General features: G+C 33.1%; 2 protein-coding genes across 2 annotated transcripts; both read left to right on the top strand.

The window, feature by feature from the left end:
• The first annotated feature begins 11,230 nt into the window (after window positions 1–11,230).
• LOC115988777 (putative F-box/LRR-repeat protein 23) lies at window positions 11,231–13,376 on the top strand. Its single transcript, XM_031112393.1, has 2 exons — window positions 11,231–11,649; window positions 12,574–13,376. Exons 1-2 carry the CDS (start codon window positions 11,273–11,275, stop codon window positions 13,070–13,072), a joined length of 876 nt encoding a protein of 291 aa, XP_030968253.1. The 5' UTR covers window positions 11,231–11,272; the 3' UTR covers window positions 13,073–13,376.
• Window positions 13,377–15,203: 1,827 nt separating this feature from the next.
• LOC115988775 (putative F-box/LRR-repeat protein 23) lies at window positions 15,204–20,677 on the top strand. Its single transcript, XM_031112391.1, has 2 exons — window positions 15,204–15,661; window positions 19,951–20,677. The coding sequence occupies exons 1-2, from the start codon at window positions 15,300–15,302 to the stop codon at window positions 20,552–20,554; spliced, it is 966 nt and encodes a 321-aa protein (XP_030968251.1). The 5' UTR covers window positions 15,204–15,299; the 3' UTR covers window positions 20,555–20,677.
• The last annotated feature ends 42 nt before the right edge of the window (window positions 20,678–20,719 follow it).

Below are 20,719 nucleotides of genomic sequence, written 5' to 3'. Positions count from 1 at the left end.
GCACTTTTTGGTACTATTCATAAGTCTTATTGTACTATTTCAACTAATTTTTACCTTTATTTACAGTACTTTCAACAAAAAGTTTTTAATTTCAGCAAAATAAGTGGATCATAAATGGACACTTTTAGTAATACTTTAGTGATTAGATCTAAAATTTTAATTTATAGTTTCTAATCAACTAATCCTGTATTCTGATCCTGCAATGGCCGTCCAGTAAAAGCTACAATTATTATTCAACTTTATACCTAGACTTCTAAAAGGGGGAAAATAAAGTTTTTTTTTTTTTTTTTTGAAAAACTTATATACATATATAGTGTAAAAAACTACCTCCTAGTTGAATTTATTTGGAAAAAAAAAATACTTTGGAGTTTGACCCATCATATAACTAATTTTTATGTTAAGCAAATTTTACGGCGTAGTAATCTATCAATAAAGAAGTGCTCTTTTGTTCCATTATATTTTAAAACTTTTCCTAGTGAGATTTTTTGGTCCATTTGGATTGAGATGGAGGGAGAGGGGAGTAGAATAGAGTTAGCCTAAAATTATTCTATTTTCAGTCAACTTTACTCTACTTCCACTTACTCTCCTTCCCTCCTCCCTCAATTCAAACGGGTATTTGGGTTTATGTCAACTACAATAACTTTCTTTTTCCCAATATTACTTACTTTCCCAGATAATACTATCACTATTGTAACTTTGCATTGTGGTTGCCTTATTAGATATAACTTTAATGGATCTACATTTTAATTTTTTTAAAAATAACATTTATCGCTTTAATTAAAAAGAAAAAAACTCTGTACTGTTGTAAACATCCTTTCAAGTAGAAAAGAAACAAGTTATCTATACAACTATGCCATGGATTTTCTCAAGACAATTAAGCACAAACAAGCTTCTCAAGTAAATAAATAAAAAAGGAATTTTATTTGGAAATTGTCATGCATAATAAAGAAGCAAATGATTGGTAGTCACCTCACTTGTTGTACATACAATATCAATTTATAATAATGATATATGTTTCCTTAAATTCTCTTTGGTTAAAATGTCTTAGGTAAAATACTATTTTGGTCCTTAAACTTTATCAAAAGTTTGTTTTTAATTCCTAAACTTTGAAAAGTTCTTTTTTCATCTTTGAACTTTGTAAACAGATTTTTTTCAATAGTTTAAAGACAAAAATAGGGATTAAAAAAAAAAGCTTTTTTTTTTTTTTTTTTTTCATTAGTTTAGGGATGAAAAAAAAAATTCTATAATTTAAGGATGAAAAATGAACTTGTTAAAGTTTAGGGACGAAAAATAAAATTTTGGTAAAATTTAGGGACCAAAATAATATTTTACCCAAATTGTTTTTATAAATATGGATTCTAATAATCTCAATTGGTAAAATCTATTGTTGTCATATAAGAGATCTTAGGTTCAAACTTTACCTAGACCAAAAAACTGATTGGAGTATATTTATTATAAAAGTGTAATCTTCAAAAAGAATGCCACTTTAGTTAAGGAGAATGTATTTGTTGGTGTCTTGGCTAGATAAAGAACAATTATCATGGAACGGACACCATAAGTTGAAATTCTATCATATTTATATATTTATTAAAAAATTTATCTTTAAAAATATAATCCTCACTAAGAAGGTTGGTCTAGTTGAGGAGAATGTATTTAGTATCAAATGATACCATGTAAGTATATTTAAAAAGTATCATTGCAATACAAACAAGAAGAAAAAGAAGAAGCTGATATGAACAAAAGAAGAAAATCCTAGATTACTATCTATTAAATAAGAATTTCAATTTGACTATAATTCATTCATCACAAATTGTGAACTTTTTTTTTGGGGGGGGGGGGGGGGGGGTGGGGTGGGGGATTGTCCACTATATTTTGATTTAAATAAAGATCAATTAGTTTTATTTTAAGAATCTTATCCCTGTATAAATTTCTTTTCCAATCCTAAAACCTCTCACAACTCCAAACTCCATAATTAACGTTTAAAAAAATGTGAAAATTATATGAATTAGAAAAAGAAGAAGTTTATATGAACAAAAAGAAGAAGACGATTAGTTGATAAGAACAAATTAGTTATTTTTTTTTTATCTAAAACATTGGTGGAATTAGTTATCCTTTTTATTTAAAAAAGTAGTGAAATTTGGTGCAACAATGACTTCAAAATCCCAACTTTTAGTATATGTATATTTTTTTGAGAAAGTTTTAACCTATGGCATTTGCTTCTGATAATAACTCTTTATCATCAAATCAAAACACCAATTAGTTTTTGGTATAAGTCGAGATTGAGCCCGAGATCTCTTATTCGATTATCAGAGACATTATTAGTTGAGTTAACTGGAACCCATTTTAGTATATATATATGATTTGCCCCAACACCAACACTTTGATTCCTGTTTCCTAGGTTTTTTTTTTTTTTTAAAGAACCAATTTCCCTAATTTTTTATTCTTATATTTTCACTTAACATATTTCATTTCTATTTTTTATCTTTGTAAGAGATACTTACATAAGTTTTTATCGAAATTGACTTCTTATTTGATTAGGGTAACAATATTATGTGATTAAGCTATTGATTTAGCAAAACTAATTAATTAATTACTTTGTAACACAAACAATTAATTTTAATAATTAAAATTACTAAATTATTTTATAAGTTTGATCTTATGCATGCATGTTTATCCTCATTTTTGATAACCAATGAAAAGAAATTTTTAATCTATTAAAATCACTTATTTTTTAGTACAATCAAAATTAATTGACGTTTATGTGATATGCTCATGTACATTTTAAATTCTTCTTCAATTGATGAGAAGTAATTTTATGGAAACCTCATTTCCTCTTTCTTTTGTGTGTGTTTATTTCTTAAAATTTAGGTTAAAAAAATAAAACCTTGTATATGCTTTAGAGTGTGAAACTTCTAAATTTTGAAATGACAAAATTTCCTATCAAGGCCCAATTTAATTTGATTTTTTCCATAATGAGATGTGATTTTTCCCCTTTGAACTTGTGAAATAATAATTGGACAAAATTTAGTTACAAAATTGATTGTAGTCTAGGACTACAACCTTACTCAATAAAATAGACATTGCTACATGTTTTGAAATCTAACCATTGAATTGCATGTTCTTTACGCTCTTAATACACATGTTAAATTTTGGGTTAATCAAATCTTATTTGTTATATGATCTATAACCTTATGTTTTATGCAAAATTTTAAACTACAAAAACTTGCAATTTAAACAATTTATTGATAACATAGCTATTGATATTTAATTTTCTAGAAATTTTACAAGCATGGAGAATATAAGAAAAATATATAATCTAATGGTAGATTTATCAAAATTCATCGTTAATAAAAAGATATTGAGTAAAGTTGTAACCTTAAGTTACAACCAATTTTGTAGCTAAACTTTGTCCATAATAATTTTACTCTTGTTCGCAATTTTAACTTGAAATTTGGAGTTTCAAGGGCTGGGAAATTGAGCTTTTACACTCTACATTCTCAAAGATTTGCTTTGATCCCATCTCTTAATTGGCAGATTATTGCAAACATCTCTTGCTAACGATTTTGTTCATTGTGATTTAAATTGGATTTTCATAGAAGCAATATCTTCTATCTGGGGCTCATATAAATTTTGGGCCATCCAATCAATTAAATCTATCATAGTCGAATTAGAAAGCTTTAAGAGTGAACTTTCTTGATAAGGTTGCATTTAGCCGGTAATAAAATCTACAGACTTTCCACATGAAGATTATGAATCTTGATTCAGAAAAGCAAATTTTAATTAAGACCCCATAGGCTTTTTTTCTTCCTTATAAAGCCCATAGTCCATGTTTGTAATTTTGCTAATTACCAAATACCGTATTCTGTTATGGTATTTTTAAGTTAGGCTAAAGTCTAAAGCACACAGTTTTATTTTTGATAGAAAACACACAAACTTTATTAATAATTAAAACCAGTAGATATATCATGGAGAAGAGCTTGTACAAGAAAACAGGGACTCTCTTCAATCCAAATAGAAAAATCAAAGATGCCTAAAGTATGTTTAGCTAACTGGTGAGCAAGTATATTGCCGTTCCTACAAATATGAGAAAATAAGACATTCCAAAACTCGAAAGAAGTAACCTGCATCCCATAAATTAGAGGAGCAATTGTTGAAGCAGCATGAGAATTTCCACTAAGAGCATGAACAATATTAAGTGAATCTCCTTCTAGAACAAAGTCTTGAATACCCATATTCTTAGCAAATTCCAAACCAGATTCAAAGGCCTTTGCCTCAACTTCAATAGCTCCTAGAGGAAACCGAAATTTCATGCTAAGACCTGCAATAAAATTTCCAAAATGGTCTCGAATTACAACCCTCACTCCAGCTTCTTTTTGTTCCTTAAAAACAGCTCGATCTACGTTAACCTTATAAAAAGGAAAAGCCGGAGGCTCCCATTTTAAAACATGAACTTGAGAAAGGTTCATTGGGACTTCCACAACCGCCCAATACTCCTCCAAGCAGTGAGTACACCATAGAATCATTTGCTTCCCATTCTTCCTTAATCCACCATGCTGAACTTCATTCCTATTTGTCCAAAGTGCCCATAAAATTGTGATTGCAGTGGCCTGATCTTCACACAACCAATCTAAACCATTGGAAATCCATAAAACACCTAAACTACACAGAGGAAAAGTCATTGAAATTTTGAAATAACATCCATGTTTCATGTGCCTTAGGACTTTCCCAACAAAGATGCAGCAAGGATTCCAAATTATCACCACATTCCTCACAACCACCCTCCAATATAACATGCCTACGTACTAGATTCACCTTTGTTGGGAGAATATCACGGGCTGCCCTCCAAATAAAGTGTCGAATCTTATGAGGAACTTGGATCTTCCAGAGCTTTTTCCAAAACTACCTCATGCTATCACCATCCAAGCTTGAAGCAGATTCGATAAGCTTACTCAAATCCATAGCAACTTTGTAGGCACTCCTAACCGAAAATAAACCATTTGGAGTCTCTGTCTAGATTTGTTTATCTTCAGGAAGCCGGGTACTCAGTGGAATACCTCCTATAATTTCTGCCTCAAAAGGAAGGAAAATACATTTAAGTAAACTAAAATTCCATCCCTTATCTTTAACATCAATCAAATCACTAACCATAGAGATTTGAGGATAAAGAACTCTAGGGGAGATAACCTTAGATGAAGGAGAGTTAGGAATCCACTTATCCTCCCATATCCGGATTTTTTGACCATTGCCAACATTCCATCTCATCCATTTTTTAACAATTTCTTGGGCTGCATAAATACTTCTCCACACGTATGAAGGTCTATTTCCCAAGGAAGCATGAACAAAATCACAATCTTTAAAATAACGTGCCTTAAAAACTCTATGAACAAGAGTATTATTAGCCATTTTAAGTCTCCAGCCTTGTTTAGCCAAAAGTGCTAGATTAAAAGGCTTAAGCAGTTTGAAACCCATCCCATCACATGATTTAGGCACACACAACTTCTCCCAACTCAACCACGCCATCTTTCTTTCATCCTATTTTTGTTCCCACCAAAAATTTCTAATCATACTAATCAAATCATCACAAAGGGAATCAAGGATTTTGAAGCAACTCATGGTATATGTTGGGATAGCTTGAGCAACTACCTTGATCAAAATTTCTTTCCCGGCTTTAGAAAGCAACTTCTCCTTCCATCCAACTAGCTTTTTTGCCAATTTTTCCTTCACAGCATTAAAAGTATTTCTTTTATTCCTCCCAACTAAAGATGGAAGACCAAGGTATTTTTTGTGCTATCTAATAATCTGAGCTCCAAACCTTGTCTTAATTTCTTCTTGAAGTTGCTGATCTGTATTGCTTGAGAAAAACAGAGAGGTTTTAGCCCTATTCAATTGTTGGCCGGAAGCATCTTCATAAACTTTTAAGACACGCTGCAAAGAATCACACTCCTCCAAGCTAGCCTTACAAAAAATAAGACTATCATCTACAAAAAATAAGTGTGAAAGAATAGGAGCACCACGACAAACAGCCACCCCTTCCATCTTACCTTCCTATACAGATTTTTTAATCAAAGCAGAAAGACTCTCTACACAAATTAAAAAAAGATAAGGAGACAAAGGGTCCCCTTGCCGTACCCCTCTTGAGGGAATAATATTACCTCTAGGTTTACCATTAATACGTACAGAATAGGAAATAGAAGAGATACATTACATCATCAAACCCCTCCACCTAGAATTGAAACCCAATTTTTCCATAATTTTATCCAAGCAAATCCATTTCACTCGATCATATGCCTTACTCATATCTAGCTTTAAAGCCATCTCTCCAATTTTCCCCCCTCTCTTAGAATTGATGTGATGCGTAGTTTCAAAAGCTACCAAAACATTATCAGTAATTAACCTTTCATGCACAAAAGCGTTTTGGGTATCACTAATAATTTTTGGTAAAATTTTTTTAAGTCTATTAGCAAGAACTTTAGAGGCCAATTTATAAATCACATTACAAAGACTAATTGGACGATAATCAGTAATACGCTTTGGATCTTTATTTTTTGGTACTAAAACAATATGGATTTCATTAAATTTTGGTGGAATAGTACCAAGATTAAGGAAATCCAAAACAGTTTTAGTAACCACACTCCCAATAGCAGGCCAAAAGTGCTGGAAGAATAAGGGGGGCATACTGTCTGGACCAAGAGATTTAAGAGGATACATTTGTTTAAGAGCTTTACGAACCTCTGTTCCTTGAAAATCACCTGTAAGTCTTTCATTCAAATCTGTAGAGACCTTTGGAACAATGGCTTCCAATAATTCAGCAAAATCTGATGGGCAAGAAGACTTGAACAAGTCATAATAATATTTAAGCACCACACCCTCCACAGCTCTATCATCCTTCTGCCAAATTCCATCTTCATCAAACAACCCCTCAATACAATTCTTTTGATATCGATTAGATGCTTTTGAGTGGAAATAACTTGTATTTCTGTCACCTGCTTGAAACCAATTTAGGCAAGATCTTTGATACCAGATCGAGTCTTCTTTGTCCAACCAACAATGGAGCTCCACCCAAGTATCCCTCATGGAGATAATATTTTCAAGAGAAGCTGGTTGCACTTCTAGCCACTGTAGATGCTTTTGAAGATGGGCAATGTTCTTCCCAACATGTCCAAAACAGTTTTTGTTCCAAACATCCAGCTTTGCACGGCAATTTTCCATGCAACTCTCAATTGGAAACTCAGTCTCCATATGTAAACCTTCCTCCAAGACCGAGTTCACAACATCCTCAGAACTTGAGTCTTTCAACCACATAGCTTCAAACCTGAAAATCTTAGTTTGCACTGGTTTTAATTTCTTCCTCATCAGATTCAACACTAGCAGATTATGGTCAGACACAGAAGAAGTTTTATGAAAAAGCTTTGCTTGAGGAAATTTAATCACCCAATCCACTGTTGCTACAGCCCTATCAAGCCTTTCTCTAATTTGTGTTCCATCAGATTGTTGATATAGCCAAGTAAATTTAGGACCAAAGAAGCCTAAATCATGAAGACCACACCAATTTAACGCATCTACAAACTGCTGCATTTGTTGAGCGGGCCTGGTGGCACCACCTTCCTTCTTAGATGAACACATAAATTCATTAAAATCACCAATAGCAAGCCATGGCAGCTGAGAAAGACCATTGAGATATTTTAATAAACTCCAAGATTCGTATCTAAGAGAGGTCTCCGGTTGTCCATAGAAACCTGTAAGATGCCACCAACCCAAACCATCTCCACTATGGAGAATATTTTATAACATTCACTTGTATATCATCTCTCCAAAATAAAGCTAACCCTCTACTACTACCTCTGCTGGGAACAATCAATCCTTGTTTGAATCCACAGATATCACGAATCTTCACCATCCAATCTCTATCAGATTTTGTTTCCATCAGAAAAACAATTTTGGGCTCTTCTATCCTAATCACCTCTTTTAAGGCATTAACTGTGCGAGGGTTCCCAAGCCTCCGAACAGACTCATTGGTCCTGGCGGGGCTGCTCAACAGCCTCCGCCAATCCAAAATTAGTTGCTAAGAGTTCACTTAGCTTCAAAGTTTCCTCCTCAATTTTTACTTTCTTTTCCTGAGATACAGAGAGCATAGTGCCACTAGTGTTTCTCTTGAAACCCAAAGCCTCCTCTTTATCTCCAACGCTGTCCTTGATACCCTTTGGAAGAAGTCTAACCCAAACACTTCTAATATTTTCCTTAAATCTTTTTTTTGAAGCCAATATTTTCCTTAATCTGAACCTTATTCTTCTTATCCAAACTTAAAAACTTTAGATTTTACGCTAGCTTTGCCTTTAAACCCACGGTATTTCCTTCCCTTATCCACAATAACACAACCATCAGATTTTCCAAGATTCTCCATAGGCCCACAATTCATGGGATTAGAAACGTGAATAGCATGCAACTTATCCATTTTGTCAACTACCTCTTTATCTCCAACAATTTCGGAATTTGCATCACAATTGACCTCAAGAGGTACTTGTAAATTAATCGTATCAGACTTCAAAATATTCAAATTTGAACCTCCACCATCCTCGGTTAACTCCCTGTCTATCTCCCTAATTTTTTGCTCAAAATCCGAAACTGCATCACCAACTTTTGAAATTTCAGTAACTTCCATCGACTCCATAACTAACTGCCTATTTCCAATATTAACTACCTTCTGAGACACCTCCCCCAACTCCTGATCAGAACTACCACCACCTTTCCTCATCTCCAATGAAATAGTCACCAGCCTATGAACAGAACCAGTTAGAGTTTGATTAAACTTACGAGGATTATTCAACAATGAAGCTTCTCTTGATGGTATGAAGGAGTCTGCCAAAACCAGCAACTTCAACAACTGATCTTCTAGAATTATTGAACTGAGCAGCGCGAATCCATGGACCAAATTGTTGATCTTCCAACTTCAGAGAGCATTTACTTTTCAGCCAAAGAGGACAATCCTTATCATCATGAGTAACTCTCCCACACCGGTAACAGATATTCAGTAATCATTCATACTTGAAAGAAATCCAATTCTCACAACTGCCATCCAATGAAATAATTCTTCCACGACAAAGAGGTTGGGAGATGTCAATGGCCACTCTGACCCTCAAGAAATTACCTCCTACCATTTCTGAAGTATTCTCCAATCTTCTGACTTCCCCCAAAGTATCACCAATATCCATTACAATCTAAGGAGATAACATACTAAAAGGAAGATTGTGAATTTGGACCCAGAACATTGCTGTAGAAAGTTGTAGGTTTGCCAATGGGGTCTTTCTATCATACCTGTGCAGAATTCCAAGGTGTCTATCATAGGACCAAGGTTCTCCCATAATAACCTTTTCAACATCCGACTCCGATTCAAAGCCAAACAAAAGATAATTATCACCAGCATCCCTGACATTAAAACGCTGAGTCATACGCCATAAAGGTCTAAAAGTCTTAGCCACTGCATCAATGTTAACATTCCTCTTCATAAGAAATTTTGCCACTAGAACAAACTCATGAATTTGCTTATCCTTTGAAATAGATAAACTTTTTCCTTCTTTATGAGCAAGAGAAAGTTTATTCCCATTAAGAGCAAGATCATCCATAACAAGAAGAAACTGTTTCCCAAATCCCACAACATAAACCCACAAGCCTTGACAGTAAACTTGTTACAGCAAGGAACAAAACAATTTCCCACAGATAGTTAAGAAAACCAACTACTACAGCCTAAAGTTTAGAGCATCAACCTAGCGAAGAAACTCTCTTAGAATTTTCAACAAACACTTATCGTGTAGCCCACAAAATAAATCCACAAGCCTTGACAGTAAACTAGTTACAAAAAGGAACAAAGCAACTCCTCACAGAAAGTGAAGAAAACCAACTACTACAGCCTAAAAGTTGAGGGCATCAACCTTCATAGCCGAGAACGTTTCTACATGCACTACAGTTTAGATCGACTTTCATTTGCCATATATCTCATATCTTCTGTACAAATGACCACTACAGTTTTAAATTATATAATCTGAAATTTTATATTTTAGATTTTAGTTTTTAAAGTTTTATCTGAGAGAGTTTTAACTTATAACTTCCGCTCCGCTCTTGATAATGTTTTTTATAATCAAACTAAGATATCAATCAGTTTTATTTCATTTGCATTCTGCCCATATTTTTCGCTAAGTGTCACATAAAATTTATGTGACACTTAACAAAATGACAATTAATAGAACATATAGATGGAGAGATCGTTGATGCAAATGGAATATAACTTGAACGGTAACATTCAAACTTTAAAACTTTAAAGTATAAAATTCAAAAACTCTAAAATTTTAGGGTGTAGTTTGCGGTTTCAAGTTTTTAACCATAGAGGTTTTTTTTTTTTTTTTTTTTTTTCCTTAAAAAAACCTTTATTTTGGGCACTTTAAAAAAATGACACTATTTATTATTATTTTTTTAAAAAAATTCAATCCTACCCTATTCATATTGTACAGAAATTAAAAAAAAAAAAATTTGGCAAGTTCTATATATATTATAATAATAATATATCCATCCATTTACCTTTCATTCTAAAATCTTAATTCTCATACACTTCCTCTCAAAAAAAAAAAAAAAAATCTCAGACACTCCCAAACCAAACCCTAGAAATCCCAAAAGATGTTTTTATTTTTATTTTTTTATTTAGTTAAAATTGATAATTTTTTTTTAAATTAGATGTTAATGTGGCATTTTTAATATTATTTTATTCGTCACGTGGTATTTTTTTAATATTATTTTAATGGATACATCAACATTTACTATGTTAATAGTGCATTTCGTTTGTCACGTTGGATATTTCTATTAACTGAGTGACAGTAAGGACCAAAATGGAATGCATTAATTGATTTAGGAACTAAAAATGATAAAATAAAAATGTAGAGACCAAAATAGAGATAAGGCCAAAATGTGAGAACTAAAAATACATTTATGCCAAAATAAAAAAAACTCCAAAATTTTAGGGTGCAGTTTGCGGTTTTAAGTTTTTAACTACAGGTAAATTGTAATTTGCCTTTTATTTTTCTTTTACTAAAAAAAAACCTTTATTTTAGGCATTTTTAAAAAAATGACACTAATTATTTATTTTAAAAAAATTCTATCCCGCCCTATAAAAAAAAATGGCACGTTCTATTTATATTATAATAATAATATATCCATCCATTTTACTTTCATTCTAATTCTAAAACCTTAATTCTCAGACACTTCCTCTCAGCAAAAAAAAAAAAAAATGAAATTCTCAGACACTCCCAAACCAAACCCTAGAAATCCCAATACGACAATGGCTCGGAAAAGAGCACGGAAGACAAAGGAGTACCGGAACTGGCTGGATCTCCCTAAAGACGTGACGGTGTCGATTCTCCAGAGGTTGGGCGCAATCGATATCTTAGAGAGCGCCCAAAAGGTGTGCATGCTGTGGCGCAATATCTGCAAAGACCCTTCCATGTGGCGTGCGATCGATATGCAGAATCTCGGTGATCTCCACGACATGCCCTACGACCTCGAGAAAATGTGCATTCACGCCATCGATCGCAGTTGCGGCCAGTTGCGAGATATCAACATCGAGTACTTTGGCACCGACGAGCTCCTCATCTACATCACCCAAAGGTATATATACGTCTCGATTGTTGATATTTCTGTTTAAATTATTATTATTTGGTTTTGGTGTAATTTGTTCAATGTTAAGTTTATTGTGGTTCGGTAAAGTCTCTGAGGATTGAATAAATGATTTGGGTTCATTCCCGCTATATAAAAAACCAATTGGTGTGTTGGTCTAATCATAAAGATCACAATCATTATTGTTAAGTTTAAAATACATGTACTTGTTTTTATTATGTTTTTTGTATTTTAATTAATGTTATAATAATAAAATGTATGAACCCACTTGTTTAATCGAGTCAATTGTTGGTTCTATTTTGATAACTATGCAGAGTAATCCTAAAAAACTAATAGAAAGGGAATTTTTAAAAGAGTTGGCATCACAAGTCACATGTGCTTTTTTTTTGGACCACTTGAACAAAGATCTCAAGTGTTCGGGTTTCAACTCAGACTTAGTAACAGTTAGCTCTACTCTGTTAAGCAACATATGTATATTCTTTGTTTTCTATAGAGTGGTTACAAACTAGGAATAGTTTGATTGCTTTTGATATTTGTTTAAGCTTTTGCTTATGCTGTCAGCTGACACATGGTCACAAGTACTTGTATTGATAGCTTCAAATTCAGGTAGGAAGCTTGGATGATTTGGCCTAGAGAATATTGCCAATCAGATATGTTGTGTTCTTATTCTTTGAACAATTTTTCTATGTACAATATAGAAAATAAACAGTACACCAACACATTGCAGCCCTCCTATAGAGAATATTTCTTTGATGACTTACTGCAGTTCACAATCTATATGGTGGGTTCAAGCTATTTGTCTCCAATATTGAATTTGAAGATGCAAAATTCTTCCACAATTTTGTATTTACTTGTCTGTGTTGTCTCCTTATAGCTGCTGGTTCATTTTTTATCACATCCTTGATATTTTTGCAGTACAAGTCAGCTTAGACGCCTTCGTCTTGTATGTTGCTATTACATTACGGATAAGAAATTGAGTGAATTGGCTGCAAAACTTCCATTATTGGAGGAGCTGGACATGACAATTTCTTCATTGTCAGAAGAACCTTTGGAAGCTTTGGGGCGCTGTTGTCCTCTTTTGAAATCATTAAAATGGAACCAGCTTTGGGATGGATGCCCTCACATTCGCATAGAGGGTGATGAGGAGTTTGATGATGACGGCGAGGCACTTGCTATTGCAAAGAACATGCCCGAATTGCGCCACCTCCAGCTTATTGGAAATAAGGTGACGAATGATGGCTTGCAGGCCATACTTGATGGTTGTCCTCACCTTGAGTCACTTGACATAAGGAAATGTTTCAATGTCACTCTCTCAGGAAATTTGGGAAAAAGATGTGCTGAACGGATTAAAATCTTGCGGCATCCCAGTGATTCCACTCATGACTATGGATTCATGGCAGAAATTTCTGATTAAGGATCTTTTTGATGAAGATGACTTAGGAGATTTTTATTTTGACTACTAGTTCTTTAGTATTATTATTTTTTAAGAATCTGAAATTTTAATCTATAGTTTCTAATCAACCAACATAACCTATCCATGCGAATGCCATCCAGAATGTCTCATGACTTTTGAAAGGGGGATAAATAGAGTGAAAAAAAAAAGTGTATAACCTCCTAGTTGGATTTATTTTAGAAAAGATTTTGGATCCATCGTGTGACTAATTTGTATGTCAAGTAAATTCCATGGTGCCTACTATGCTTAGTTATCTATCGATTAATCTTTTGTTCAATTTCATTTAATAAGTAACCTTGTGAGACTTTTGGCTTTTGGGTTGTGTGTACTACAATAACTTCTCATAGTGGTTGCCTTATTCCATATAACCTTAATATATTTACATTTTATTTAAAAGAAACATATCATACCTTTTAATTTTAAAGTAATCGATGTTTTTGTTTTCAAATCAATGTGAAAAAAAAAAATTTAGGTAACTTATAATGTAGTATTGGGAATTTGGGTATGAGTATCATTTTTTAAGAATTTTTTTTTTTTTTTTTTTTAGCGACACAATGTGGGGTCTGCATTTTTCAAAATATTTACTGCACTGTAAATAATTGGCATGGAGTGTTTTTAGAATGTTTATTTCAAATATTTTAAAATTGAAAATTGTATACTTAAAACCCTATATATTAAAAGTATTTCCATTTGAAAATGTATTTAGCCTTACTAAAAAGTAAAAAGTCACTTTATCTATTTTGCATTACCACTTTAATAATGCATCTTGTTTATTAAGGATGTTTGAATTTTACTACTTAAAATTTGGGAGTATTTGGACTTTACATCCTAAAGTTTTAGAATTTAGGGTCTAAAATCCAAACACTCTTTAACTTTAGGGAGTAAAATTCAAATTCTGAAATGTTAAAATATAAAATCGAAACAACTTAAACTCTAAGGGCTAAAGGGCTAAAATCAAAATTCTAAAATTTTGGGTATAAAATATAAATACCTTCAAACTTTAGGTGTATAATTTGCAATTTACCAAAAAAAATAAATAAATAAATAAAAACACACCTTACAAGCAACTCAAGTAAATTCAAATAAGCACAATTAATACCATGGGAAAAAAAAAAAAAATTGAAAATGACCTCAACTGGTAAAGTCTCTAATGGTTGAATAAGAGATTTGAGGTTTATTTTCTGCCTATACCAAAATTTGATTAGTATTTTAATCTGATAATAAAGATAAAAGCGAACGTCATAGGTTAAAATTCTCTCCAAAAAAAAAAAAAAACCATGGAAAAAAAATTTGAAAATGCCACTCTATCATTTCTAAAAATGTTTCATGTGCATTTTAGTTAACTTAACTGGTAAAGTCTCTGATGGTTGAATAAAAAATTTGGGGTTCAATCTCCACCTCCACTAAAAACTTAGTTTTGGTCGGATAATAAAAAACTATCATTAATAAAAAAAATTTTCCATACCTTTCTTGTATCAAAATAATAAAGTCTTGTGTCGAAATACTAATGATTTTGGGTTTTGATCCCATTTGCCAAAAATCCTATTTTTAGTTTCAATTTTTTCAAGGTTCTGAGAACCCTTTAATGAATTTATTAGCCTCATTACAGGCGCTTTGCATGTGCGATGAGGTTTTTTTTTTTTAGTGGTCCTATTTTGTAGAAAAAAAATGTGTTTTTTATTTATTTTATATACATATAATTTTTATTTTAAAAATCTAATTTATAAGTGAATAAAACAATTTGAAAATTAACAGGGGAGTTGTACTATCTTTTAGATAATGTTTTAGTGGAAGTTAGAGTTGCATTTTTATCGGATAGTCCTTTAGTTTTTTCTCTACTTAAGCATTAGGATGTAGGGGCATTTTTGAACTAAAAAAATGAGGAATCCAAACCAGAGAAACCTCTTAAATAATGAATAGTATAGGTAATTCAATGGATATTTTTATTAAATACAAATATTAAAAAAAAAAATAGAGTAAGGCTTTATGGCATAAAGGTTAAAACTCTTTTTTTTTTTAAAAAAAATGTTTGATTTAAACTTTCTATCATATATTTTCTATTAAAAACAAAAAACCATAAATGAAATATTGCCCGATTTGTATAGGCATTTCAAAAAACGTTTCTCAGACAAGCCCAAACCCCAGAAAAATCCCATTTTCACTTCTGAATGTAATTAAAACATTTCCAATGCCTCCAGATAGGGCATGGAAGAAAATGAAGTCCCCTTCTTCTTCTGCTTCTTCTTCTAGTGAGGAGTGCCGGAACTGGCTCGAACTCCCAAGGGACGTGACGGTGTCGATTCTACAGAGGCTGGGCACAATCGAAATCCTAGAGACCGCGCAGAAGGTGTGCATGCTGTGGCGCAACATCAGCAAAGACCCTTCCATGTGGAACTCCATCGACATGCGCAATCTGGGTGACCTCCACGACATGGATTACGACCTCGAGAAGATGTGCATTCACGCCATCGATCGCAGTTGCGGCCACTTACAAGATATCAACATCGAGTACTTCGGTACCGACAAGCTCCTCGCCTACATCACCCAAAGGTACCTTTCTTTTTTCACTATCCACTTTTTATTATTTTTATCTGATTGTTAAGTTTGTTAATTGTTGTATGAATTTTGTTCGTTTTTTTTTTGTTTGTGTATTTTTAGTTTATTGTTAAGTTTAATAGAATTATAAAAATTATACTATAAAATCATAGTTGTTAAGTCCATTTAATTGGTCTATTTAATTGTTGGTTCTGTTTTGATAACCATGCTAAGTGCATCTAAATAGTGGTCGCCTAGATAGGGAAGCCACACTGGTCACCTGCCTCTAACCATTTTGCCGTTACCCAAAAAAAAAAAGTTTGTTTCACATGTGCCTATTATTGTTGGACCACTTGAACAAAGATCTCAATAACATGTCACATCAACATTTTATTTTCACATAAGTGATTACTTGAGTGAGATGTTAATAGGTTAGACAAAAAATTAACACCTATTGAATTCTTAAGGACTAAATAACAACCTTTTAAATTTTAAGAACCAAAACTTAATTTAATCAAATTAGAAGGGTAATTTTTGTACTTTTACTCTTCTTTTCTTGTTTCCATTTGTTTTAGATTTTAAGTTAAAATTCCTTTTTGTGTGCGTTTAGATCTTAATTATAAGTCAATTTATTGCTTTTTATCATACTATTTGCAAATCTCACATAAATTCTCTACTTATTTTATTTAGTACTTACTTTTTGTCCAAATTTATTAAAATATGAAGCCTTATAAACCTTATTTTTTAAAATAATACTTATCACACAATTAATTCTATCAAATGATATGTCTCATGAATGTTTTTGGTTAAATTTTTATTAATTAAAAAAAATGTTTAACCTTTAAACAGCTTTATTGCTGACAGAATTGGACTCTGAAAAAGTGAGGACTAAATTGATCAAAATTTAATCTTAGGGTCTAATTTTTCAATTGAAGTAAAAATCAATGCACAGAGAGTAGAGAGACAGTCACAAGACGCCGTCGTTTCAATTGAATTTTAGCCTAAATTTTGTATCACACACAGTCACAAGACGCCTTCATTTCTCTCTGCTTTCCGCCTTCTCTTGTGAAAGCAACAGAGAGTAGAGACTACTCAGAAGAGAGAGAGAGAGAGAGAGCTAGGTAACAATGAAAGTTTCAGAGATTTCAATGAAATCCAACAACAACAATGGGCAAAGCAGTTCAAGATGACACTAAGCCTGTCCTCCAAGACATGTCCTCTACCTCTACCCTCTAGGGGATAAGACTAGTAGACTACTTTCCATTTCACTTTAAAATGGAGAGCCTCTATTTTAAAGGTTGGAGTTGATTTAAAGGTTGTTTTTTATTATTTTTTAACATAAATACGATAGATTTTTAATTTATTATATTCGCTCTATAATGACTACTCTTTATTATTAAACCAAAATACAAATTAATTTTTTATATAATCAGAATTTCAACTCAGATTTTTTATTCGACCACAAAAAATTTACTAGATATAATAACAAGAACCCACAGTTTAATAACCTCACAACATCATTTTGTGTGTGTTAAGCCAACCTTTTTTATTTTTTTTATTTTATCTTATTCGTATTTAGTGTGGTTTTAAAAAGTAGATCAGATTGGCTGGTTTAACAGAGATCTAGATCCTAAACCGGTCTAATAAAACAACCAAATTGGTGGTTCAACTAGAAAAACTGAAAACCAAACAATTTTTTAGTTCTTTGACTGTTCCACTTTTTAAAACCATAGTATAACATTTGTTGCACACATTCATACAAACAATCTCGAAATTGCATTTTCATTCCGTTATAATCTTGAAAACACGATTTCAACTAATGCATACATGACTTCATACACACCGATGTGTAATAACTAGCTCTCTCTTAGTATTTGGATTTTGGGCTCATAAACGAAAATTGGCAAAATATTTGTACATGGGCTTGTAAAAGTAAGGCTTTTTGGTCATTCATAGGCCCTGAGATGGCTGAAGCTTGCCTCAAGTTTTAAAATCAGGAAATGACAAGTTTTTTACTACTACTACTACTATTAAGATCATACATATATACAAGACAAAGGTCCCAATGACTGTAACTTTTTTTTTTTGCGTGAGCAGCCGCTAAGGAGAAATTTATAACCATGGTTAACCTCTGTAAGTGGGGGTGAGTGGTGAGTCTATTGATCAGTTGTTAATCCATTTCTCTTCTGCATATTGGGGTTAGCTTGGGTGATGCTTTAGAGTGTTTTTGGCCTTGGTGGAGTTTTGGGCGGGGGGGTTTGGTCGGCATTGAAATGCAGATATTTGGGGGTGCTATACCTTTGTCTTATGTGGCTTATTTGGAAATAATCATACATTTGAAGATATTGAGTGTCTTGCTCTTTAATCTGAGCTGTTACTTCTTCGTACTTTTTTGATTGTTTGGCTGTTCTGAGTGGCCACTCCTTTTCTAATTTGCTAGACTTTTTGAACTTATGTACTATTAGCTGATTTCTATTCACAACCTCTGTAAACTTCCTATGTACGGTGGATGTAATGTTTTTGACTTTTTTCCCTCTATTCTTATTCACACTTTCTGATCAAAAGTACATAATGCTAATCCACAAGTATTATGAGCTTTAAGCACAACACAAGCACATGTATACAGGTTGTTTCTAATTTGTCCTACACTAATGATCATTTATAATGTCATGTGATTTAAAAAAATAAAAAATAAAATACTTGCTTTATAACTACTTCATTTATTGAGCTCATTGTTCATTTCTTTTTCTACAGTTCAACTAACAAACCACTAGTTTAATCAATGAAATAGTGAACTAGTCTATTAAATTGGGTCCATTGTTGGTTCTATTTTGATAATAATGCAAAGTACTCCTAAAAAACTACATTATAAATTAAAGAAAGGGAATCAATATCTTCAATAGAAGTGTTGGCAACTTGGCATCACATGTGCCTATTCTTATTGGACTACCCATGAGTCCATGACTACTGCTGAGTCTCTCAGTTATCCATTGACCCCAAGCTTTCCCCTCACCAATCACTCTTCTTCAAAATTGATTTCCTGCCTCTTCAAAGTACAACAACCAAACCATTTCCCCAATAATGCTCGATTGAAGGTGTCTAAGTTTCTCACTCTCTGTAAGCAGGGGGTTGTGTGGTAGATTGGTGTTGCATTTGTAAGCAAAGTGGTGAGTCCGTTGATAAGTTGTTAATTCATTGCCCCTTTGCATATGATATATATGGTCTATGGTGTTTGACATGTTTGGGTTAGCGGGTTATACCTAAGAGCGTTTTGGTCTTGGTGAAGTTTTGGGCAGGGGGGGTTTGGTCGGCATTGAAATGCAGATATTTGGGGTGCTATACCTTTATGTCTTATGTGGCTTTTTCAGAGAGAGTGTAATAATCACACATTTGAAGACATTGAGTGTTCACCCTCAGATCTAAAGTTGTTACTTCTTCGTACTCTTTTTGACTGGATGGCCGTTCTATGGCCACTCTTTTTATAATTTGCTAGAATTTCTGGATTTATGCACTCTTAACTGATTCCCATTTACAGCGTCTGTACACTTCCTATGTACAGTGGATGTAATGTTTTCCCTCTATTCTTAATAAGTTTTCACACTTACTGATCAACAAAACCTAAGCCTTAATCCACAGGCATTAGGAACTTTGAACACACCACAAGCCCATGTACACAGGTTGTTTCTAATTTTTTCTACTCCAACGATCACTTATATCAAAGAGAAAAATAGCTTAACTCATTCTTTTTTCTTCAAAAAAATTTGGGGTGCAATCAGTTTAGTCACTAAATTAAAGAATTCCCCCTCCCCCCAGTCCCCTACCACCAAAAAAAAAAAAAAAATCCCAAAAAGTATCAGCATATGTAAGCTTTACTTCGTATGGTTTGCTTGTTTTTTATATTTGGGCAAGCTTGCTTATGTTGTCAGCTGACAGAGAGTCACAAGTAATTTGATTGATAGCTTTAAATTCAGGTAGGAAGCTTGGATTGCTTGGCCTAGAGAATGTTCCCAACTAGATATATTGTTTTCCATTCTTTGAACAATTTCTGTTTGTACAATAGAAAATAGACAGTACATCAACACATTGCAGCCCTCCAATTGAATTGTGGGCCACAATAAACCAGAGGTCCTAAAGAATATTTCACTGATGACTTACTGCAGTTCACAATATGGTGGGTTCAAGCTATTTGTCTCCAATAATGAATTTGTAGGATGAAGAATTCTTCAACGTTTTTGTATTTACTTGTCTGTTTATAACTGCTAGTTCTTTTTTTTTTTTTATTCACATCATTGGTAGTTTTGCAGTTCAAGTCAGCTTAGACGCCTTCGTCTTGTATGTTGCTATAGCATTTTGGATGAGGGATTGAGCAAAGTGGCTGCAAAACTTTCATTATTGGAGGAGCTGGACATTACGCTTTGTTCCTTGTCAAAAGAATCTCTGGAAGTTGTGGGGCGCTGTTGTCCTCTTTTGAAATCATTCAAATGGAATCAGCAGTGGTATGCTACTGGACTTTCTCAGACAGAGTGTGATGAGGAGGCAGTTGCTATTGCAAAGAACATGCCCGAATTACGCCACCTCCAGCTTATTGGAAATCAGCTGACAAATGATGGTTTGCAGGCCATACTTGATGGTTGTCCTCACCTCGAATCACTTGACCTAAGGAAATGTTTCAATGTCACTCTGTCAGGAAATTTGGGAAGAATATGTGCTGAAAGGATTAAAAACCTGCGTCATCCCAATGATTCCACTGATGACTATGGTTTCGTCGCTGATGATGGATCTTTTGATGAAGGCTTGGATATTGTTTATTCCCTAGATTACACTGAGGATGATGAAGTCGTTGATGACATTCATGATGATGGATCTTTTGATGATGACTCGGACTACGATCCCACCGACTTATATTAATGATTTGGGAGATTTTTATTTTGACTAGTGCTTTTGTGCAGTGCATCTAAACAAAATGACTTTTGTGCTGCACTTATTTTGAATATTTAGTATTAGTAATACTTTAGTTATTAGATCTGAAATTTTAATATAGTTTCTATCCCTGCAAATGCCTTCTTACATTTC

The sequence above is a fragment of the Quercus lobata genome, chromosome 5 (assembly GCF_001633185.2).
Source record: "Quercus lobata isolate SW786 chromosome 5, ValleyOak3.0 Primary Assembly, whole genome shotgun sequence".
Taxonomy (NCBI): Eukaryota; Viridiplantae; Streptophyta; class Magnoliopsida; order Fagales; family Fagaceae; genus Quercus; species Quercus lobata.
This window is presented reverse-complemented; position numbering and strand designations above follow the sequence as displayed.